The sequence below is a fragment of the Phyllostomus hastatus genome, unplaced genomic scaffold, assembly GCF_019186645.2.
Source record: "Phyllostomus hastatus isolate PE091 unplaced genomic scaffold, TTU_PhHast_1.1 phas_scaffold_193, whole genome shotgun sequence".
Classification (NCBI taxonomy): Eukaryota; Metazoa; Chordata; class Mammalia; order Chiroptera; family Phyllostomidae; genus Phyllostomus; species Phyllostomus hastatus.
In genome coordinates, this window is record NW_025334015.1 from 13,438,738 (window position 1) to 13,462,398 (window position 23,661).

General features: G+C 47.0%; 1 protein-coding gene across 3 annotated transcripts; it reads left to right on the forward strand.

The window, feature by feature from the left end:
• The first annotated feature begins 2,971 nt into the window (after positions 1-2,971).
• Positions 2,972-21,085, forward strand: TMEM218 (transmembrane protein 218). 3 transcript variants are annotated; one of them, XM_045860371.1, is made up of 4 exons: positions 2,972-3,106; positions 14,812-14,921; positions 15,709-15,811; positions 20,565-21,085. In XM_045860371.1, the coding sequence occupies exons 2-4, from the start codon at positions 14,812-14,814 to the stop codon at positions 20,697-20,699; spliced, it is 348 nt and encodes a 115-aa protein (XP_045716327.1). In that variant the 5' UTR covers positions 2,972-3,106; the 3' UTR covers positions 20,700-21,085. The 3 variants fall into 3 exon arrangements, with proteins under 3 accessions (XP_045716327.1, XP_045716326.1, XP_045716328.1); XM_045860370.1 differs by having other exon boundaries at positions 3,003-3,146; XM_045860372.1 differs by lacking the exon at positions 2,972-3,106 and adding an exon at positions 11,054-11,074.
• Positions 21,086-23,661: the final 2,576 nt, after the last annotated feature.

Sequence of the window (23,661 nt, forward strand, 5' to 3'; positions counted from 1 at the left end):
AGCAGGCCAGACTGGGTCCACGGGCCACAGTGTGCCACCACCCGCATGAAGTAATCACAGTGGCACCCCACTGTTTGCCGTTACTTCGTTCCGATGAGTGGTGAGCAAGTCACGATTAGTGAGGCATTTTCTCTTTCAGGGTGGCCTCGTGACTCATACAAGTTCTAGCAAGTGTGACGGTGGCAAGCAAGGGCTGGGGGCTGAAACACTTTTTTTCTCATCAAAACACGACAAGTGCCAGGTTTGATGAGTTCCGAAGCCAACAAGTACAGAGGTACCACTGCATTGCAATCTAGAAAATCATGGCGGTAATTTGGGTGGCCTTGGAAGTTCCGTAACTACTGACAATACAACGGGGGGAAATTTTTTGTTGACCCAGTTTCCCAATTTAGCAGAATAGAACAACGGTAGCATTTGAGTCCCAGCCAAATACCAACAATTACTGAAGTTTTAGGTACATTTTCAGAACATGCCTACAGAAACGTTAAAATAATCACACATAAGAAAATGTAAGCAAAAAATGCAGGGCTCTCTGTCAGAAAATGTTTTGATAACCATAAAATCAACCAGAAAATTTTGTCTTCTCTGGATTCATATCTTTTACTCCATGACCCTAATAACCTCTTTTTTTCTCCTTACCCTACCTCTCTATCTGGCAGCACAACACACAGTTGAGAAAGAGGAAATTAGACCTTGGTATGTATTATTGTTGTTGCCTGGACTTTTTTCTTTGTGTAGGAGAAAAGAAAATTGTAATAAACAAAATGATGTGCACTGAACAAGTATACTATGAGTGATTATATATATATATATGCGCACACACACAGATATAGATATATACACATATACGTGCCATATATATATATATATATATATATATATATATATATATGCTCCATACATATATGGAGCAATGTGGAGAGGCACAGTGTAGAACGGTGTACAGAAGACAATTTTTAAAAAGAGAAAGACAGGATAGTCAAGTGATCAGTCTTTTTTAAAGTGAACTTTGATTAAGAGATGGCAAAAATGAGTGCTATGGTGACAGTATTTCTTTCCATTTCACTAAGAGGGTAGACTACCATTATTTAATCAGAAGACTAACACTGCTTCCCAGTTAAGGAGTGAGACAGAGGTGGGGTTTGGGGGCAGAGTTCCTTCTTATGAGAGAGGAAACCTAAAATGTTATATCCAGCCTGGGAGATACAAGAAGTCCAATATATCTCCTCACGCAGACCCGATTCTTAATTTATAACTTACTGAGTCACTTTGATCATTAGAAGTGTGAGAAATAGAACCTTCCCAAACTCAAACATTGAACACTTTTCCCCAAAACATTAAGGCCTCAAAACTGGTCTTAACCAGCTGGCCTGCAAAATGTTATTTTCCATTACCTGTCTCCACTCTGGCTGAGACTAGTTTCCCCATTATTCCCCAGATACTCAGTGCTTATTCGTGTCTCAGCCTCTCCAACTATTTTCTCTCCTTGGATTCCCTTCTGCCTCTGCCCCACCTTTTCCATTACTGCCCATATGCCAGGGCTCAGCACTAGTTCTAGCTACACCATGAAGGCTCACATTAGCTTCAGCCAAAACAATATTTCCCCCAAATAATACAAGTGAAGATGCTCTGAAAACTACACAATGCTCTGAAAATATGAAGTACTGTATTATTATAATCTTTTGGGGCAATTGACTATAAATTTGGCCCATTGTTATAGCTTGCTTTAAAGTATTTCCTGTTTCAAATGCTATCGACATTAGCAAACCACAGGCTATTAAGCCAGTAGTCACACTGTATTTCTTTTGTATCCTCACAGTCCCTGCCAGAGCCTAGCTACAATTAACACTAAATTCCAATGAAATGAATTAATCAAAATAATGGCTTTCTTAACCACGCAGCTCCTCACTGGTCTAAGTAAGATCAAGTTGTTAAATACCTAAGAAATCGTTGGTTAGTACATATCACTGTAAATGAAACCTTGAAAATAGAATAAATTTGAGACGTACATTCAATGAAGTTCAACCATCTTCTTCCATTTCATCCATAAAGCTATGATTCAGCACTGGATTCCCTAAATCAAAGATTCAGTGCCCCAGGATTGAATCGTTTGCTTCATGATGTTTCAGAATGTTGTTTAAAGTCAGAGGTTCAAATACTGCAGTTCTCAGATATGGTACTGTTTTGATTTTTGTTTTCCTTTCCTGGTCCAGCAATACAGCATGCATCCTCTGTCCTATTTCCTTTGGTAAGCCTGGTTTAGGAATCTTTTGGTCTAACAGGCTACAGAACCAGAACAAAATCATGGCAAGTTTTAGTTTGCAGTTAGGTAAGAGCAATTTGCTAAAAGCATGGGTCAGCTCCAGTTACAGATGCCTGGAGGTGTGGCTGGAGAAGATTCACTTTATTGACCCTGGCCTCTTCCCAGTTCTGTCCTGTGAGTAGAATGATCCTTGCCACAGTCTATGCCATGAGGATATCGGAAGAAGGTCACATATAATAAGGCGAGGTAAGGATTACTGAAAATGTGATGTTATCACAATTAGTGCTTCGTACTCGGTTCTCTCCCGGAACACTGTTAAGGACCCTGAATGACCGGGCCCCCACCTTCAACACCGAGTCTGATTTGCCCACCGGCGCCAGTGGGTCAGGGTGTGAGATGCCCATCAGACCCCAGAACGGGCACTAATGTCCAGACTGCTTTACGTATCCACCACACGGGAAAGGGGTTGCCCAGACCGCGTGCATCCCGGTAGGGCTCAGCTGTCTCCACAGGGAGATCCGGAAACCAGCTGTCTTCCGTCCGACAGCCCGCCCTCAGGTTAGACTGACCAATGAACCTGCGGTTACCTAGGGGATGGTGTGATTGACAACGGGCGGGGCGTGCGCGAAACCGACCTACGGGCTCTGACCAATCGGAGGCCGTAATGAGGTGCGGTTAAAGCGTTGCCTGGAGCCGCGGTGGGCGTAGGCAAATAAGGGTAAACTGGCGGTTAAAAGAGCGACGCTGATTAGCGGATCTAAAACCGCCTGGATGAAAGCCCACTTGTGATTCGTTCTAGTAGACCAAAGCCCTGGTGGGCTGGAACCAGCCGGACCGCGAGGTGTGAGTAGGCACCCCGGAGGGGGTCCCGGGAAGGGCGAAGGTGAGGAGTGGGGCCTCTTGCAGAGGAGAGGACGGCGGAGGGGAGAACGTCGGATTCTGGGCGCGAGGGAGCTCGGCCCGAGGGAGATCGGCCGGATGAGGCTGGAAGAGGCGGGGCGGGAGGCGGGGCACTGGTCCTAAGACCATCCTGGAGTACCCTTCCAGACCCGAGACCCGCGGGCCAGTAAATACATAATTTCGAGCCGAGAAGGAAGGAATGTTTTATTTCTCATCCATCTAAGAAAGTGAAATGTTAGCGACTGAGTCAATATCTTACGACCCAAAACCTTAGTCTCTATCCCAGATTCCGGGGATAGCGAGTGAACTTTGTGAAAGTGACACGGGAGGTGGGGGTGGGGCGGAGAGTTGGGACCCGGGGAGGGAGGGAGGTGAGACCCGGGCAGTGTTCTCCTGTGGCCGGGCGGAGTCAGCACAGGCCCTGGGAGAGGCCAGAGTCCCAGAGAGTGGCATGCCCACTCCGCAGCCCTGAGGGCCCGGACCTGGGCCTGGGCGATGCGGTGACCGACAAGGATCGCCTGGCACTGACGGCCACATGCCAGCACTGCCCAGGAGAGGGGACGGGGAGACGTGGTCTGCATCCACGGATCCCCTTTTCTGTGAGTTCGTTAAGAGATGGTGCCACGCCGAGGGCATTTAGGTGGCTTGACCGTTGGTTTCCCTCCCTACCCTCCACGACTTGCATTCTATTTAGTTACAAAGGTAGAAAAGGCATTATCCTACTGTTTTAAAATTCAAACCACAATGAAGTGTTTAAAGTAGAAAAATAAAGTGTCAAGCCCCCTCCCCGCGCCGCCAATTATTTTGGAAGGTTTGGAACAGCTACAGCGGAAAACGAAAAGGAATTCTCCAGAAGGCACTTCAGCGTCCTAACCCACTGGTTTCTGCTGCCTCCGCGGGCTGGCGTTTGAAAGTCAGGGAGTGGGTGAGACATCTGTTCTCCCCCACCCCCCACCCCGCCCCAGCGACACTAGGGCCGCCTCCCCCTCCTTCAAGTCCGCGTTTGTACCGGCGGTAAGTCGTCGTGTAACGGACGGCCTTTAGCGTTCTCGCGCGTGAACGATGGTGAGCAGTGCGTCTTCCATCCAGCAGGCCGGGTACACGTGTGCAGGGGCCGGTCTGCCTAACGCAGCGACTTGCAGCCGGCGTGCCGCAAGAATTTTTAAAACAGGCATTACCGGACTGTTCAGTCAGGGGCCCTGACCTCTTTTTCCTTAGAATGACAAATAAATGACAGCAGCCGACACAACAATAGCCATCCAGTGTGAATGCATAAAAATTATACCTTTTCCTGGCACATCAGCAAAAAAAAAAAAAAGATTTTTTTGGGTGTGCCGCAGAATTGTAGTAATTAGTTTAAGTTTGCGGGACATGACAAAGGCTGAAAGGCGCTCCTTGATGCGCTGCGGCCACTCCCAGTTTTCCCCGGAGCTGGGTGAAAGGGCCGCAGGAGCGACTGTTACCTGAAGAATGCAGGACAGAGAAGTTTGGGATAAACTCTTCTAAGGAAAGACCTCACAGCGTGAGCACAGGGAGGAAACATTGGCCCCTTATTTGCTCTTCCTGTCAGCTACTGAAGAGGGTGTCGAGGTTTAGATTATTTTGTTCCAACTCCAATCTACCTGTTTTAAATGCCACAGACATTCAGTAAATGGACTTACTCTGGAAACCAGGTTGTTTAAACCATCAGTTCTCAGGGAAGGTTCAAAGAAGCCCTGGACGTTGCATAACGACACTGGTGTTTTTATTTTTTTAATCAAAACTTACTCAATAATTGAGCTATTCCAGGACGGGGAAATAATAGGAGTATTATTAACATTACAATCACACTGAATTCACAAGATGAAATCACTGGGCGTTTGCTCCTTCCCCACAGTAGCACTCTATACTGTACCCAGCCCTTCCTTCTCACTCTTACGGTTCGGTTCTAAGGTGTTGAAGTTCATTCTTATGAGAGCTTGGGGATATTTATCTCATTACATTAAAGCCAGACCATATACTGAACCTAATGTCTCACCAAGTTTTAAGTTTCTGTGGAGGACTGATGGGCAGTATTTCTAATGACCAGCTTCAACACTTTGCCTTGCATTCCAGGTGCTAGAGTCAGTCCCAGTATTACAGGTTATTTGTGTAACATCCCAAACAGCAGCAATTAGACTAAACTAGCTGTCTTGTTAAGGCCGTACTATCAGCTCCATCAACCAAGCAGGAAACCTGTATCATTCTCTTTTTTTTTAAATTCAAAAAATTTTATTCAATTACAGTTTACACTCAATATTCTCCTGTATTACTTTCAGGTGTACAGCATAGCGGTCAGACGGTCCTGTATTTTACAAATTGCCCCCCCCACCCCGACATTTCCAGTGCCTACTGGCCCCACCCCCAGCTCCCGCAGTGTTATTGACCGGACCCCCTGTGCTGCACCCACATCCGGGGAACTGTTTTGTAACTGCCGGTCTGCACTTCTTAAACCCTTCACCTTTTTTCACCAAGTCCCCCAACCCCTGTCCCCTCTGGCAACCATCATTCTGATCTTTGTATCTATGAGTCTGTTTCTGTTTTATTTGTTTGTTTATATTGTTCTTTAGATTCCACATATAAGTGAAACCATATGTTATTTGTCTTTCTCTGACTCGCTTATCTCACTTAGCATAATACCCTCTAGGTCCATTTATGCTGTTGCAAATGGTAAGATTTTGTTCTTTTTATGGCCAAATAATGTTTCATTGCATATATGCACCATCACTTTTTTTATCCACTTGTCCATTGATGGGCTGCTTCCAGAGCTTGGAATAAATAACACTGCAGTGAACACAGGGGTGCGTATATGTATTCTATCAAGTTAGCATTTTGGGTTTCTTCGAATATATATCCAGAAGTGGAATCGCTGGGTCATAAGGCAGTTCCATGTTTAATTTTTTTGGTTAGCTCCATACTGTTTTCCACAGTGGCTGCACCAAGCTGCATTCCCACCAACAGTGCACAAGGGTCCCCTTTTCTCACATCCTCACCAGCACTTGTTTGTTGATTTACTGATGACAGCCATCCTGATAGGTGTGAGGTGATAGCTCACTGTAGTTTTAATTTGCATCTCTCTGATGATTAGTGACATTGAGCATTTTTTCATAAGTCTGTTGGCCATCTGTATGCCCTCTTTGGAGAAATGTCTATTCAGGTTCTTTGTCCATTTTTTAGTTGAATTTCTTTCATGGTGAGTTGCATGAGTTCTTTACAAATTTTGGATACTAAGCCCTTATCAGATATATCATTGGCAAATACATTCTCCCATTCTGTGGGTTGTCTTTTCGTTGCATCGATGGTTTCTTTTGCTGTGATCTCAATTCATATGTATCTTGCCACCAGTTACCTTTTTAAAAATTAACCGAAAATTACAAAAATAGTAAATATTATACTGACAAGTATAAAAAAATGCCTATGCCCTATAAACTAGATTAACAAACATTAACATTTTGGCACATCTGTTCAAGGTTGTGTTTTTTTTTAATCAAATGTTACAGATTTAGTTCAGATCCCTTTTGATCTCCTTCCTGACCGCATACCCCTTCCTTTCGCCCACCCGGAGGCAAACACTCTTCTGAAATTGCTATGCATTACTCATGCCTATGTTTGTGTATATATACATCATAAACAATATATATTTCTATTAGGTGTTTGTAAATTTTTTAAAGATTTTATTTACTTATTTTTAGAGAGGGAAGGGAGGGAGAAAGAGAGAGAGAGAGAGAAACATCAATCTGCAGTTGCTGGGGCCTATGGCCTGCAACCCAGGTATGTGGCCTGACTGGGAATCGAACCTGCAACACTTTGGTTCGAAGCCCTCGCTCAATCCACTGAGCTACGCCAGCCAGGAGGAAGTGTTTGTAAATTTTAAAAATACAAGTATTATTATACTATGGCCTTCATTTTACAACTTGCTTTTGTCACTCAACATTATTTCTGAGGTGTATTTGTATCAGTACAGATAGACTGAGTTTGTTCATTTTGTGATCATTGTGAGTAGGTAATATTGCATCCATTCTCTTCTTGATGGACATTTAGGTTTTTCCAGGTGTTTTGCTATTATAAACTGACCTCCTTGTCCATATCTCTTTGTGCAAGAGTTTTTCTAGAGCAGTGGTTTTCCAAGGGGTTGGTACTGCCCCTTCGTCATTTTGGAATTTATGAGGGCATCTTTCGGGGTCTGCAGAGCAGGGCTGGAGACGGCAGGTGTTCTGTGGTGCAGGGACAGCCCCTCACAGTGACGAGGTGTCCTGCACCCTGTACAAACTTCTGTGTCCCACAGGACACTCAGTTATAATCTGAACCTAGAATCTAACTTTATTTTTTTGTATAAACATAATGTCATTTTTGGCACAGTTGAATATAGTTAAAATTTCCAGGAATGCAACTCCAATGTAAATCAAGGGGAAATTATTCTTATTTGTGGTTTGGAACTTGAACAAGAGTTGTTCATCACTCTAGAAAAATCCCATAACTGAAGGCAGCCCAGCTCGTGGTATTTGCGTTGCCACCCAGTGCACCTGCACCAGCTCACATTCTGTAGCTTCTGCGTTCCTGGTGGTGCTAAGTTTAGGTGCAGGCATCTGACTGCTATACTTCATTATGTATTCTAGTGTAGTCAGCCCGAGCATTTGTATCGTTAGGCATATGCTGTTTTATAATGAATTGCTTTCCATTTAAAATTGGTTTCCGTGTATGATATAGAGATCTAATTTTATTATTTTCTGATAGGATAATCATTTGTCCGCACACCGTCTATGAAATCCACTGAAGCACAAAGCCGGCTCCGTCCTGTGCAGAGCTCTCATAAATGCATGGCCCAGTTTCTGGGCGCTCTGTTCCATCCTGCTGGTCCCAGTGTCTTTATGCCACTGTCACACTGTTTTAATTACCTTGGTTTTATAATGTGTCTTGTGGCAGTTGGTAACAAGAAAGGCAAGTTTCCATCCTAGTTCTTAAAATTGTTTTTGCTATTCTTGGGCTTTTGCTTTTCCATATGAATTTAGGATCAGTTTTCAAGTTCCACACAAAAAAATTATTTTGAGATTTTGGGTTAGAATGGCATTGAATTGATAGACTAAGGAAAATAAAGACCAGTTAAAGTTGGACCATTCCACATAGGGACATGGGTTATTTCTCTGTTTGGGTCGGTGATATTTTTCTAATAAGGTCTTTAAAAAATATATTTGAATAAAATTTTATAATTTCTGCCATAAAAATCTTACACATCTTTTGTTGGATTTTTTTCCTACTTATACATATATACATATTCATATACACATCTTTTATTATGAAAGTTTTGAATATATTCAAAAGTGTGGAAAACGACATATAGCAAACACTTAGCAGCTAGTTTCAAGTTAACTCATGACCAGTCTTGACACTAGTTCCCTCCACCTTATCTCCCCCAGATAACTATCAAGTTTCTAGATATCATTTTCTGTTCTCTGTGTTAAAATAAACATTTTTCACTTAAAAAATAAACAAGCAATTCCCTAATATCCAGTATCCAGATACTGTTCTGTGCAGATCCCCCAGCTGCTCATCCAAGGTTTTGCACAGCCGGTCGGTTTGAGTCGGGACCCAAACCAGGTCCATGTATTACATGGGGCTCATAGGTCTCGCCATACTCTTTCTTCAAAGGAAACTTTTTATTATAAAATGTTTAGTGAAATGTAACACACACACGGAAAATATACAAATGAGATACAATTTAAGGAAAGTAACAAAGCTGTGTAACCAACACCTAAATCAAGAAACAAAATTGTAGGCACCCCAGGATCCTCTTCTGCTTCCTGACTCACTACTTTGTACAAGGTAACCAACCATACTCCTGACTTCTAACCTCAAAATTAGTTTGACTTGTTTTTGAACATGATGTCCATGGAATTACACAGTGCAAACTCTTGTGCCTCTAGCTCTTTTTCAGTCAATATCTGTGAACCTCATCCTGTTTCTGGGCATAGTCGTAGTTTGTCCATTCTCATTGCTTTATGCTGTTCCACTGTATGAATGAGTAGATCGTATGTATACCACACTCTATCCATTTGGCTGATGAATATTTGGGTGGTTTCCGTTTTTAGCTATTTCAGATAGGGCTACACTAGACTTTGTGCATGTCTTAGTGAACTTGCATGTGCACTTCTGTTGGGAACACACCCAGGAACAGAGAAGCCGGGTCTGGGACTGTGGACACAGGTAGCGTCAGCTTTGTCAGATGCAGCCTTCAAAGCGGCTGAGACAGTTCACACTCACCCACACTTTTGGCAACATGTGGTGGGGTCTGTCATTTTTGTTTTAGCCATTCTGGCGGGTGTGTAGGGGTACTCCATTGTGATTGCCATTTGTAATTTCCTGGGGACTAATAAGGTTGAGCACCTTTTCACATATTTACTGCCCATTTATGTATCTTTTCTGTGAAATGTTTATTCTTATTTTTTATCTGCTTGATCTGTCAGTTTCTAAGAGAGGTATATTAAAATCTCCCACTAAATTTGGGGGCTTGTCCATTTATTGCAGTAATTCAATTTTTGGCCTTACATGTTTTGAGTTGTATCTTGTTGGTAAATTATTCCTTTTGTGACTCTTTATTAATTTTTTTCCAAAACTTTATTCTTTATTAATTCTTTCCAAACTTTACATTCTCTTTTGCCTGATACTAATATTGCTTCCCCAGGTTATTTTTTATTTTGTTTTGCTTGTTTTTTTAATTGTGGTAATAAACACATAACCTTAAATTTACCATCTTTGGTGTTTAGCTATATGTTTTTAGAACATGTATATTTTCCTGAACAAAGCCAACAGGTAATCATTAACTCCCACCTCCTCCAGAGAGAAAAAAATAACCAAAGGTAATAATGATTTAACTCGGAACTACCCTTTCTCATCTTCCATATAACTGTCGGCAAATATTTTAGTTCTATCTTGTTTTAAACTAAAAAAAAAAAAAATTAGCATTACTTAGCATTACAGAAAACTTTACTGTCAACATTTCCTCCTATTTTCCCCACCGTTCCTCCTTATGTATCACACCATCTTTCTTGGTGCATTTTCCTTCTTGCGAGTGAAGTGTATCTGTCTACAAGAGGTGAACTCCGTTTCAGCCTTTGTGTGTCAGAAAGCATCTCCATTTTACACTCACCCGTGGGGGAGCCATCGTGCTGACGGCGGTGCGTCCCTGCAGAGGGATCTTGGTGGGTCTCTGCTGGGACCCCGTGGGCTTCTCATTCTTAGTGTGGTTTTCATGCTGAACTTGCTCCTTGGGATTCCACATCATACCAGCGGTGTGACTTGACCCCCACACCTCATGTGACATAGGATTGGAATTCAGGTTCTCTTGGGGTATCCTCTTTTATCCATGGCCTCAGGTGCTTGACCAGCTTTCCTCCAAGTCAGCGGCAGACTTAGTCCCTGTTTCAAACACAGGTGAGGCCTTTCAAGGCCTCTCTTTGTGCCTCGTGCTCAGTTGCTGTTCTCTGGATCGCGGGTCTGAGACCTCATCCGGCCGGGAGGGGACACTGTATGGCTGTGTCAGGCTCCAGTGGCCCCGAAGACCTTTGGCCTCAGCTCCAGCTCGCCACGCAGGCTTCGAGTTGGCACTGCTTTTGACAGCGTTTAAGGGTTTTTCTTTATTGTTTTTGAACTCCCCTGTGTATTAAATTCTTTTTGTTCTACTTTATTAAGCATTTTTCTGCGTTTGTTTTGGTGGGAGGTACTTTCCTTGTGAGCGCTGTCCCTGCTCTTTCCTACAGCAGGCTGACCGGAAGCCGCAGGTGTCTTTCTAAGACCAGATCCGACCCTGCCACTCCCCCTTCACTTGATTTCCACGAAGGACTTGTCAGCACTGCTTCATGTATTCGTCCAACAAATTTTTACTGAATAGAATCTCTGGTAAGAACTGGGGTACTGTGGTAAGAAAGATATAGTCTCTGTCCTCATGGAGTCTTCTGTTCTACTTGGAAAGACAGGAAATGAACTGTAAAAGATCAATAAAAATGTGAACTCTACTCTGTGAGGTGTGCTCTGAAGGAACTGGAGTGATGGGGAGTAACTTTTGGGGGGCCACTTTCGCTAGGCCAGGCAGGGAAGACCTCCCTATGGAGGCCGCATTGAGAAGGAACAGGAGTCCCCCCTGCCCCCGCCCTCCTCTCTGCCCACCCTTCCCTTCACGCTCCGCTCGGCCGCACTGGTTCTGCCCCAGAGGAGCCCACGCCAGGTTGCCCACTCAACACCTCGGTTCCCATCGCACTGTGTTTTCCTGCGTTTCAGAGGGTGATGCGCACAGCTGTTTATGCGACCATGACCTCCAACAGGCCGTAAGCTTCTGTCAGACACGGCATCTCATTTACCTTGTGAGCCCAGCATGCAGCCCAGTGCTGCATGTGGTGGGCACCAAGAAAGGGAGATTGAATACACACTTGGTTTTATTTTTCAGCAGTTCTTGCTTAGGGCTTCCTTCCCAATGCCTTTATAACCGGACTTCTCAGAGATAATGATGTTTGTGGTATGTAAGCCACCAGAGTAAAGAAAACCATCACCCCGAGGAAGAAGTTTTGCTTACGACTTACCTCTGACACTGTCAGGGAAAATCAGGGGCGGTCCAATAGTGTGGTGTTGCCCTACGGTGGGTCGAATGGTGGCTCCCCAAAAGATATGTTCACGTTCTAAGCCCCAGAACCTGGGAATGCGACCTTATTTGGAAAAGGGGTCTTTTCAGATGCAATCAAGGTGAAGGATGTTGAGATGAGATCAAATTGGGTCATTTGGGTGGAGCCCCTAATTCAATGGCAGGTGTCCTCGTGAAAGACAGAGACGCAGAGGAGAAGTCAGCAGAAATTGGAGGGATGTGGCCACAAGCCAAGGGGTGCCAGGAGCCATGAGAATCTGCAAGAGGCGGGAAGGATTCTCCTCCAGAGCCTCTGGTGGGAGCAAGGCCTGGATGGCACTTGATTTCCAACTTCTGGTCCCCAGGCTATGAGAGAGCTGTGGCTTTCCACTGTTGTGAGCCATCCGACTTCACTCCTGTTGCACCCCAGTTACCTTCTGTAACGTGATCTAGTAATACCTTCCTTGGAAGCTTATTGCCAAGATTAAATGAGAGATATTCGTAAGGCACTCGGCACACAGGGACTGCTCAGAAATAATGGGCCCCCCCTTCTTCAAGGACTTAGGTGTTTGCTTCCTTTTGTGAGTAAAAACTCATCGGCAAAGTGGGGCAGTTCTGTCTGTGATTGCCTGGTGAGTTGAAGGGCATACCAGGGACTTACCCGGAAAGCTCCAGCTCCCACATCGGCTGTGGCTCCCTCGGGCCCTGGTGCCTTCAACAGCGCTCCATGGGGGTTTGTATCAAGGGAGAGTTCGGCTTCCTCCTGTGGGCCGAGGGACAGCAAAGGAGATTGCAAATTTGGAATGACCCACCCAGAGCAGAGAGCAACCTCTCCGTCCTCACCAGCAAGGAAGGTTTGGTTCTAAATGTCTAATTCCTGATTATTTTAGGGGCTTCCAGCCAAGATGGAAGCGTAGGTAGACACACTGTGCCTCCTTGTACAATCAAAAGAAGGACAAAAACAAAACACAAAAACCAACCAGAACTGACAGAAAATCAAACTGTATGGAAGTCCAACAACCAAGGAGTTAAAGAAGAAGCATTCATCTGGACCGGTAGGAGGGGCGGAGCCAGGCAGGTGGGTGGAGAGGACTTGCATCAAGGCGGCAGCTGGTGGATCGGCGGCTGGTGGGCCAGGTGGTCCCACATTCGTATGTGGATAATCCAGGAGGAACAACTGGGAGGGGAGGCAGATCACACAACCCAGGGTCCCAGCGCAGGGAAATCAAGCCTCAAACCTCTCATTGAAAACACCTGTCGGGGGTCGACGTGCCGGGAGAGATTCCCAGCCTCACAGGAGAACTCGTTGGAGAGACCCATGGGGTCCTAGAACATACACAAGCCCACCCACATGGGAATCAGCACCAGAAGGGCCCAATTTGCTTGTGGGAAGCGGGGGAGGTGACTGAAATCTGGCAGAGAGCAGAGCAAGCACCATTGTTCTCTCGGACCCCTGCCCCACATACAGCGTCACAACAGCAACTGAGTTGCCCTGCCCAGGGAACGCCCAAGGCTCTGCCCCTCACTATGTGACAAGCATGTCAAGATGGAAAAAATGGCCCAAACGAAAGAACAGATCAAAGCTCCAGAAAAAATACAACTAAGCAACGAAAAGGTAGCCAACCTATCAGATACACAGTTCAAAACCTGGTAATCAGGATGCTCACAGAATTGGTTGAATTTGGTTGCAAATTAGATGAAAAAATGAAGGCTATGCTAAGTGAAATAAAGGAAAATGCACAGGGAACCAATAGTGATGAGAAGGAAACTGGGACTCAAATCAATGGAGTGGACCAGAAAGAAGAAAGAAACAAACAGAAAAGAATGAAGAAACAAGAATTCAAAAAAATGAGGAGGGGCTTAGGAACCTCCAGAACATCTTTAAACATTCCAACATCCAAATTATAAGGGTACCAGAAGGAGAAGAGGAAGAGCAACAAGTGGGAAACTTATTTGAACAAATAATAAAGGAGAACTTCCCCAATCTGGCAAAGGAAAGACTTCCAGGAAGTCCAGGAAGCTCAGAGAGTCCCAAAGAAGTTGGACCCAAGGAGGAACACACCAAGGCACATCATAATTAAATTACCCCAGATTAAAAATAAGGAGAGAATCTTAGAAGCAGCAAGAGAAAAGGAGACAGTTACCCACAAAGGAGTCCCCATAACACTGTCAGCTGATTTCTCAAAAGAGACTTTACAGGCAAGAAGGGGCTGGAAAAAAGTATTCCAAGTCATGAAAGGCAAGGACCTGCATCCAAGATTGCTCTATCCAGCAAAGCTTTCATTTAGAATGGAAGGGCAGATAAAGTGCTTCCCAGATAAGGTCAAGTTAAAAGAGTTCATCATCACCAAGCCCTTTACTATATGAAATGTTAAAGGGATTTATCTAAGAAAAACAAGATAAAAAATATGAACAGTAAAATGACAGCAAACTCGCAGTTATTAACAACCACACCTAAAACAAAAAACAAAAGCAAACTAAGTAAACAACTAGAATAGGAACAGAATCACAGAAATGGAGATCACATGGAGGGTTATCAGAGGGGGAGTGGGAGAGGAAGAGATGGGGAAAAGGTACAGAGAATAAGTAGCATAGATGGTAGGTAGAAAATAGGGGGAGGGTAAGAATAGTATGGGAAATGTAGAAGCCAAAGAACTCATATGCAGGACTCATGGACATGAACTAAAAGGGGGGAATGTGGGTGGGAGGGGGTGTGCAGGGCAGAGGGGAGTGAAGGGAGGGAAATGGGACAACTTTAATAACATAATCAATAAAATATATTAAAAATAAATAAATAAATGTCTAATTCCTGCTAAGGCCTCTGAGACTGGACATGCCCCCAAATCTGACACAGCCATCAACAGAAATCCCTCACAGTGAGTTTGCACTTGCTGCATTTGGCTGACTGCTTTCTCATACACCCCGGGAGCGTGCAGAAGGCAGGCGGTGCCCAGGGCCGAGGGTCCTGCCGCATGGCCCAGGGCTGAGCGGCATGCAGGGCTCACGCCTCCTCTCTCCACAGATGACCGGCACGGTGCTGGGAGTGGGGGCCGGCGTGTTCACCTTGGCTCTGCTGTGGGTGCTGGTGCTGCTGCTGTGCATGCTGCTCTCCAGAGCCCCCGGAGCGGCCAGGTAAGGCTTCCTCTCCCCGGGAGTCCACTGCAGAACAAGCAGCAGCGAAATCGCTGACACTCAGCACACGTTTAGAACTCAGAGGGCCTCTTTGTAACCACTGGCACACTGTAACCTCTCCTCATGCACACTGTGTCCCAGGCTCTGAAGCAGAGGCGGGAGGAGAAGGGAAATGGTATTTGTCAGTTCACTGTAGAGGAGATGGGGGCACACGAGCTGAAAAGAAAACCTGCTTTCACTGCCTGTTGGATTTCTTAGCTTTGTACGTGTGTGAGTTTCACAATTGTTCAGACTGCGGCCAGTGCTCCGTCCAGTCCCTGAAGCTCTGGCCCTGGGCCCAGGGAAGCAGAAGACCTGCCCGGTGATGGCTGGCTCTGCGTGAGGCCCAACTGCAGCAGGCAGGCCACGAGCCACTCGAACAGCACTGTAGTGTCGCCCTCTCTGGTCAGACAGTGTCAGGATAGAGCCACGAGTTACAGAATTTACTGAGGTGTTCTGGTCTAAAAACAATCACAGAAGTGGTGGGGGGAGGGGGGGTTCTCATGATTATGACTGTACAGAGGGAAAAATACTAACTACCAATTTCCACTCTTAAGAGGAGTTTTTGGAGTGACTGGGAATAAACGGGAATGCACCTGCTGGCACCTGCCTAGGAAGAAGGGCTTTGGGACAAAGCCGGAAGCATGTCTACATTTCTGGGGCCAGTGCAGACAGCAGGGCCCTGGGCATTGCTAACGGGCAGGGAGGGGACGGGAAACAGCGCGCTGACACCCTCTCTCTGGCCCAGGTTCTCCGTCCTGTTTGTCTTCCTCGGGGCGCTGATCATCACGGCGGTGCTGCTGCTCCTCCCCCGAGCCGGAGAGACCCCAGCCCCGGAGGTCGAAGTGAAGGTACCAGGATTGGTTTTATTTTGCCTCCCGAGATGTGACTCTTCTTTCCCTTGACCTAGTCCTCGCTCCGCCCCGCCATGGTCCCTGATGTCAGGGTGGCCAAACTGTGTGCGCAGATTTGTGAAGTTAAAGCCAGGACGATGAAAGCTGGTGGGGGCGGAGGGATTTAAGTCGTTTTTGGACGCCCATCAGGGTGAAGGAGCGATGTGTCTGAAACCCGCCTCGTCCTGCGGGCGGAGAGAGGGGAGCGAGCTCCGCGGAGGGGCAGGCCTGGTGGACACCGAGGCCTGGGCCCGGACACTGGGTCCACCCCTAAGCCCGCAGTGCCCTCAGGGTGCTGAGCGGCACACTTTTCTGCCTGAGCGGGCTCGCATTTCCCATTTCTGATGTGAGAAGGCATTTCTCACAGAGAAGAGCGGTGAGGAACGGAAAAGGCTTCTAGGAAGCATAAGCCGTGCGCACGGACTCGTGCAGCGCTCAGCGGCCTCCTCCCCGGCCGCGCCTGCGGGAGCCCCTTTCCGGGCCAGTTGTGTTCATCTGTCTCCTCGGCCGTCTGGACGAAGCTCCTTCTGGCTCCTTCCTCACTGGCCTAGCTTTGTCCTGCACGGCTGGTCTCAGATCCCTGCGACCTTGATAATGGGGTTGACCTCTGTGCCATTATTCCTTCCATCAGCTTCTTTCCTCCCAACCTCCACTTTAGCTTTTTCAGCTGGAATGATGAGAATAGCTGACATTTTGGGGGGGATTATTGCGTGCAAGGTCCTGTGGTAAGCACATGGTTTACATTGTCTCAGTTAAACCTCTGATGACCCTAAGCAGTGTGGAGTAGGGACCAGTGCTGTCCCCCCCTTATAGATAAGAACAGGGAAGCTCTAGGGGGTAAGAGCTACTCGCCCCAGTCAGACATATGTAGGGAGAGAGCAAGGACTGAGGCTGGGCTGTGTCTTCAAAGCTTTCATTGTTTTGGGGACTCAACGGACTGTTAGGGGCCAGCACAGAGAGTTTGTAAGTGACAGCTTTGACACCAGACAATAGCGCACAAAATCATAACTTCTGACCTAAAATTGGCACCTATTTGCAACTCTGTCTAGGACTCACCATGGCAAAAGGGAGAAAATTGTTCAGAAAATTCCGGGGGAAATAATAGCGCACCTCGGAAGGAATCATTCCATTCATGCGTTTCTCTCGCCAGCATTCGCCAGCCACTGTCGGCGTGGGTGCCGTGGGTGAGCGAGGGGCAGGCCCCCACCCCAGCGTCCCCATCTCAGTGGGGGCACAGCCAAGAAGGCTGCCGTGTTTCTGGATCGCTGTAGATGTGGTGCTGGCGGAGGGCACAGAGCACCCGCCGCTCTGAAGTCCACCCCTCCGTCCTCTGTCCCGGGAGTTTCAGACCCAGGAGAGGGGAATGATGGGGTTGGAGCAAAAGACATTCATCAGCATGGCCGGCAGGACTGGAGTCTCGTTTTCAGGTTTTGAGAACCGGCCCCTGCAGCTGCCTGGCTCAATACCTATCAATAATACATGTCCTGGGCCTTCTGCACCCAAGGCCTGCTAATTGGCTAATTAAAAAGTGAAACGTGTCGAACGAGCAAACATGTAGCCCGCAGGAGACTTGTTCAGTACCGGAGCCAAGGTCAAAGTTATGTTAAAGCTGTTTGATCAAACTGACCTTTGTTCTAAGTTGGCTGTGGGGGTGTCTCTGGAGCAGCCCTTTCTTCTTGGTGTCTTTGGGTCCCAGCGATCACAGCAGCGTTTGGACTTGACAGGTCCTTGCTGTGTTGACCCTGCATTACCACCTTCCGACTGCTACTGTAACAAATCGCACGAACCCGTTATCTTAAAACTGAACTAGAAGTCCAAAATCAGTCTCCCTGGGCTGAACCCGAGGGCTTGGAAGGGCTGAATCCCTTTCTAGAAGATCTAGGGGAAAATCTGTTTTCTTGCCCTTTCCAGCTTCCAGGGGCCCCCCTTGGCTGGGGGTCCCCTTGCCCCACCTTCGGACTCTGCTTCCCTCTTCTGCTTTGAAGATTCCACAGGCCGCCTGGGTTCTGTTAAGTTCCGCTAATTAGCAAGCTTAGTTCCATTTACAACCTTAATTCTGCTTCACCATGCAATCTACATTCACAGTTTCAGAGAATTAAAATGTGGGCCTTCTCGTACCATTCTCCCATCTGCCACAGTCACCTTTCAAGTGTTGGATTCTCTCCTGGGGACTGGGTTTCCAAAGCTTCTCGAAGCCGTGAAGTACCCCAGCCCACTGGTTTGTGTAGCTGCCCCACTGGGTCCGCAGAGTAAATGTCCTGCCCAAACCTGAGCACCGCCCCGTGGACCTGGAAGCGAGCCGAGCTCCGCGGCGGGCAGCAGACAGGAGGGCGAGCCAGCACTGACCCCGGGTCTTGGTCAGCAAAGACTAACAGCTCTGGGGCCTCACATGTGATGGGTCCACAGGCAGCCAACTGTGTGATTTGGGCCCCTTACTGTTTTATTTTTAATTTACTTTTATTGAATTTATCAGGGTGACATTGGTAAATAAAACCGTACAGGTGTCAAGTGCACAACTCACTAAAACATCGCTGCATGCGGCACTGCGCACTCACCTCCCACAGGTTGCTGCCCGCCCCTCTTCTCCCCCCTTTGCCCCTCTCCGCCGCCACCACCCCCTTCCCTGGTGATTGCCACATTGTTGTCTGTGTCCGTGTGTCATGTATTTACACACACGCACACAAACACACACACGTTTAATCCCATCACCTTTCTTCACCCCTCAAACTGACAGCTCCCAGTCTATCGGTCTGTTCTGTGTATCTATGCTTCTGTTTCTGTCTTGTTTCTTAAATTATTTTGTTTATCGAGTTCCACATACAAGTGAAATCATATGGTGTTTGTCTTTCCCTGACTGGCTTATTTCACTTAGCATAATGTTCTCCAGGTCCATCCACCCATTCAGGGTCTTCTGGTAAGATTGCCTTCTTTTTTATGGTTGAGTATTATTCCTTCTGTCAATGGACCGCAGCTTTTTTATCTACTCATTTACTGATGGGCATAATAGCCAGATCTTGGCTATTGTAAATAACACTGCAGTGAACACAGGGCTGCACATATTCTTTAAAATTAGTGTTTTGGGTTTCTTCAGATATGCTCCCAGAAGTAGGATCACTGGGTCAAAGGTAGTTCCATTTTTAACTTCCTGAGGACACTCTGTCCACAGAGGCTGCACCAGGCTGCATTCCCACCAGCAGTGCACGGGGCGCCCCCTCTCCACCACGCCCTCGCCAGCACTTGCTATTTGTTGATTTACCGACAATGGCCATCCTGACAGGTGTGAGGTGACATTTCATTGTGGTTTTCATTTGCTTTTCTTTGGTGATTAGTGACATTGAGGATATTTTTATATGTCTATTGACCATCTGAATTTCCTCTTTGGAGAAGTGTTTATTCAGGTCCTTTGCCCATTTTTTAGTAGGGTTGTCTTCTTGGTGTTGAGTTATACAAAGAAATCTATGGATTCAATTGAATTCCTATTAAAATACCAATATTTCACAGATATAGAACAAATATTCCAAAAAGTTATATAGGGCCACAGAAGACCCTGAATAGCCTCAGGAATCTTGAGAAAGAAGAACAAAGTGGGCGGTATCACCCTACCTGATATCAAACTATACTATAAGGCCACTGTAATCAAAACAGCCTGGCACTGGCATTGGAACAGGCATAGAGATCAGTGAAAGCCCAGAAGTAAAGCCGTGCTTTTACGGTCAATTAATACTTGACCCAGAAGCAAGAACATACAACAGGGTAAAGAGAGTCTCTTCAATAAATGGTGCTGGGAAAACTGGACAGGTACATGCAAAAGAATGAAACTAGACCATCAACTTACACCATCCACAAGAATAAATTCAAAATGGATAAAAGACTTAAATGAAATTCACAAAACTGTAAAAATCCTAGAAGAAAACACGGGCGGTAAAATCTCAGACATCTCTTATTTTTGCCAATATGTCTCCTAGGGCCGGGGAAACAAAGGAAAAAGTAAACAACTGGGACCACATCCAACTGAAAAGCCTGTGCACAGCGGAGGAAGCCCTCAGAATGAAAGGGCAGCCCGCCGCCTCTGTGGGAGAACCCAGTCACCAGTGATCCACCCGAGAAGGGGTTGCTTTTCTCATAGCATTTCAGTGTCTCAGGCAAATGGCCGTTTCCCCTAACCCTTGGAACGCTGGGTGACGAATGTTAGGGTTCAGGACTCTTCTCATGATTTCTAAAGAGCTGCCTTTTCATTTTGAAAATGAACCCTCCAGAATTGGCAATGGGTTGACGATTTTTGGCTTAGGATTTCGAGTACGTGGGATTTATTACAGTATTGTATTTTTAGGTGCGTTTAAAATTCTCCATGATAAGAAGTTAACAACAGAAAGGAGCTTTTCTAAGATCAAGCCAGTTTCTCGGGAATGCTTTCAGATGACATAACACACGATTCCAGAACACAAAGGACTCATCCAGGGCGTTCCACATGTTTATGAATCTCCTAACTCAGCCCTTTGTTTCCTGTACTTCATTCTTTCTTTACCTTGCACTTCTGGCGCTGAGAGTTAAGCACTGGTTCTGCCCAAGCACTTACAGAGGAGACCCAGGGCGGGGCGTTCCCGGGAGGTACAGCTACGAGCAGACCCTGGGCCCGTTCCTCTCAGACTGCAGGCGAGCGCAGCAGGTGCCAGAGCGATAGTGATGTCCTTGTCCATGTTTCCTTCTCCAGATCGTGGATGCCTTCTTCATCGGTCGCTACGTCCTGCTGGCCTTCCTCACTGCTGTCTTCCTTGGAGGTCTCTTCTTGGTTCTAACCAATCACATCCTGGAGCCAATCTACGCCAAACCGCTGAGGTCCTACTGAGCGCCGTTCACGGAAACCCTCACTCGATGTTGTCGCTGAGCAGTGCAGCACTGTCCGGGGCCTCGTCTTCACGGCCTTCGTGGCTGAAGGTCAAGGGGACACCGGTTCATGGCTGAGACAGACTCCTGGCGTCCTGTCTTCCAGACACGTGGTCACAAAATTGTCTCTTTGGAGGCAGATTCTGGCCAGCTTAAGAGGGATACTGCGCTCTTCTCAGCACCTGTACGTCGTGGGCTCCACCTGTTTCGTGAGGGGGCTAGCAACAGTGAGTGGGCTGCTTCGAGGAGGTTTTCAGTCAAGACGCCAGTAAGTGTGGATTTGGGAAAAAGGAGCACCTGGCTTCTGCTGTCCAATAAATGAAAGAATTTGGTCCTTTTGATAATTCATAAAATTCTTAGTTATAAGAATTTTATAATTCTTATAAAATTCTTTTAGAAAATCATTTTCTAAAAGAATCATTTGGAAAGGAAAGGGATCATTTGGAAAGGAAAGGTCGTTTTAATGTGATGAGGTGGAAGACTTACTCAGGTGCTGGTTGCTGACCACTCGCTGTGTGTATCGGGACGCAGGCCTCTCTGAGGGCCACCTCAGTGCCCCCTCAGCTCTAACAACACAGGACATCCCCCCCGCCCAGCTCTAACAACACAGGACGTGCTGCCAGAGGCCCGGCTCGCACGTCAGACTCGTGGCCACAGCTTTCTGAGTCTAGTATTTATGTATTTCAGGGTTCATGAAAGAGTGAGGAAGAGTTGATTGTTTGCTTGCTGCTATGTATCTCTGGAGTCTTTTCCTTCCAGGATTTGGTGGCCTTTCTCTGTCTTATTGAATTACCATAGGAGTCCATTTGGGGTTATGGTCATCTCTTTGATCTCGAAAGTAGCCCTTTCTCCAAAGCTGATGAGGAACGTGTGTTCCCAGGACTAGATAGAACTTTGTGCCGGTCGGAGATCCTAGGCCAGGCGACATGTGTCGCCACGCGGAAGGGCCAGCTCCCCTTGGCAGCCTCACCCTGCCTCTCCGGAGCTGTCTGAAGAAGGATCTCCTGGCTTCAGATTGAGAGCCAGAAAACAAGCTAGAAAGAGAGCTCTGACTGAGTGAGTACGTGCTGTTCTGTCAGCAGCCCACTAGTCCCCTTGAAACTGAATGTACTTAATGTGTACAACAATCTCTTACCATCCCCATTTTAAAGGAGAAAAAAATAACGTTTTAAAGAGACTTGCTGACCTGCCCGAGCTTCCCAGCACAGCCAGCAGGCACACCAGCTGGGCAGCCGGCAGGGCCCATCTTCTCCTGCAGGGAAGGCATCACCAAAGGAGAGTGCGAGGGAACTGGGGCCCCTTCTCCTCTGCCGTCTCTCCGGGTCCTGTTGTCATTGCAGACACAGTCCCGCCGCCCTGGCCTGGCAGGGTTGAGCTCTGAGCTAAAAGTGGAGCAAACTGGTGACTGGGGAGTCCTGGGCCAGGGAGGGCCGGCTGCAATGATCCCCACCTACCCTTGAACCCCGTCTCATTCAGTCTGGAAGAACTTCGCAGGAAAGGCTCTGTCACAGGAGGCTTCAAAGGAAATAGTTTCCCAATCTTGCCTGGAGCCCTTAGCTAAGAAAAGAAAGAGCTCCCCCCACTGCAGCAGATCTGAGGAAGAAAGGAGGATGCCGATGCGGAATGCGGAGGGCGGTGGGGCAAGGAGTGAGGCATGCTGTCGCTTCTCCTCCGGGCTCCCAGCACTGAGGCCCCCAGGTCCTGGCTGTCCTTGCTGCTGTCGAGCCGGCCCAATGACTCCTAACAAAGCACAGGCTGCCACTCGTCACCTTCTCCTGACAGACTTGCTGAAGAAGCAAATCTGGGAAAACTCTTACAGGTTTCTGACCATGAGTTCATCTTTTTTATTCCCCAACAAAGGTGTCCAAGGGTTAGATTAATGGACAACGGCAACCAAGTTTGGGGGGGGGGCGGCTGCTTTGGTAGAGAAAACTGTTAAGGTTGAAAACGAAACTCCTTCGCCCACACCACTGCCGTCCGACTTTTGTTGATGTTTCCACAGATGTAAGCGGCAGGCTCGTGTGTGAGGGCAAAATCATACTTGGAACCAAGTGTATTTTTAGCTCAGCCACCTTCTATACAGAGCCTGTCTGTGACTACCAGCCGCAGTGAAAAGGGGGATAGGTTGCTTTCTGCCTTCACACTCAAAGCCACCACATTCAACTGCCCCAAACCCCGCAGGGCTGGGGTAGGAAGGAAAAGGCTGCCGGGGCACAAAATGGCTTTCCCCGAGAGTTCTGCAGGGGCACCCCCCAGCCAGCGTCCAGTAGGGCACCTCTTGTGCACATGGCCTTCCCGGAGGCTGTCCCTTCAGTAGAAACAAACCATCTTAGTGCCCCCATTCACCATTGTTTGATCGGGTGGTGCTATGCTGTTCCCTACCCAGACGGATCCTATGGCAAAGAGACTGTGGTAACGCCTACTCTTTAGGGGTGGAGAGGGAGAATAAATCAAGGCCTCGTGTAAGTAAACGGGCTATATTTCAGAGCCTTCTAAAACTGCATTTTGGCAAAAGCTAAATCGGCAGGACATCCCTCACCCCCGCGCAGTGCCCACATTTGTCCTATCCACTAGGCGGCGCTGTGCTGCGTTTTACAAGCCTCTCAATCCAGGGAAAGCACACTGGGTAAATTTTTTGACAAGCTCCTTAAATTTGTCATTAAAAAAAAAAAAAAAAAAGAAAGTGAAGCTAACTTTATTGATGCAGGATATCGGACTGTTAATAAACAATTCACCACAGTTTTTGGACCAGTGTTCTGTTACTCTTCGCTTCTGTGGCAGACACTTCCATTGCCTGCCGCGCACTCCCTGCAGCTTCCGCTGATTTTAACTCACTGGATAAAGGAACCTGCCGCGGTTGTCCGACAGATGAGACACAGGCAGTGAGATACCGGGGTTTTGAATTTGTTAAGATTTCACAGCTA

Coding starts and splice junctions, on each gene's coding strand:
- TMEM218 (XM_045860371.1), top strand. CDS start 14,812: ATGACCGGCACGGTGCTGGGAGTGGGGGCCGGCGTGTTCACCTTGGCT. Junction 14,922..15,708: donor AGAGCCCCCGGAGCGGCCAG/GTAAGGCTTCCT, acceptor TCTCTGGCCCAG/GTTCTCCGTCCTGTTTGTCT. Junction 15,812..20,564: donor CCCCGGAGGTCGAAGTGAAG/GTACCAGGATTG, acceptor TTCCTTCTCCAG/ATCGTGGATGCCTTCTTCAT.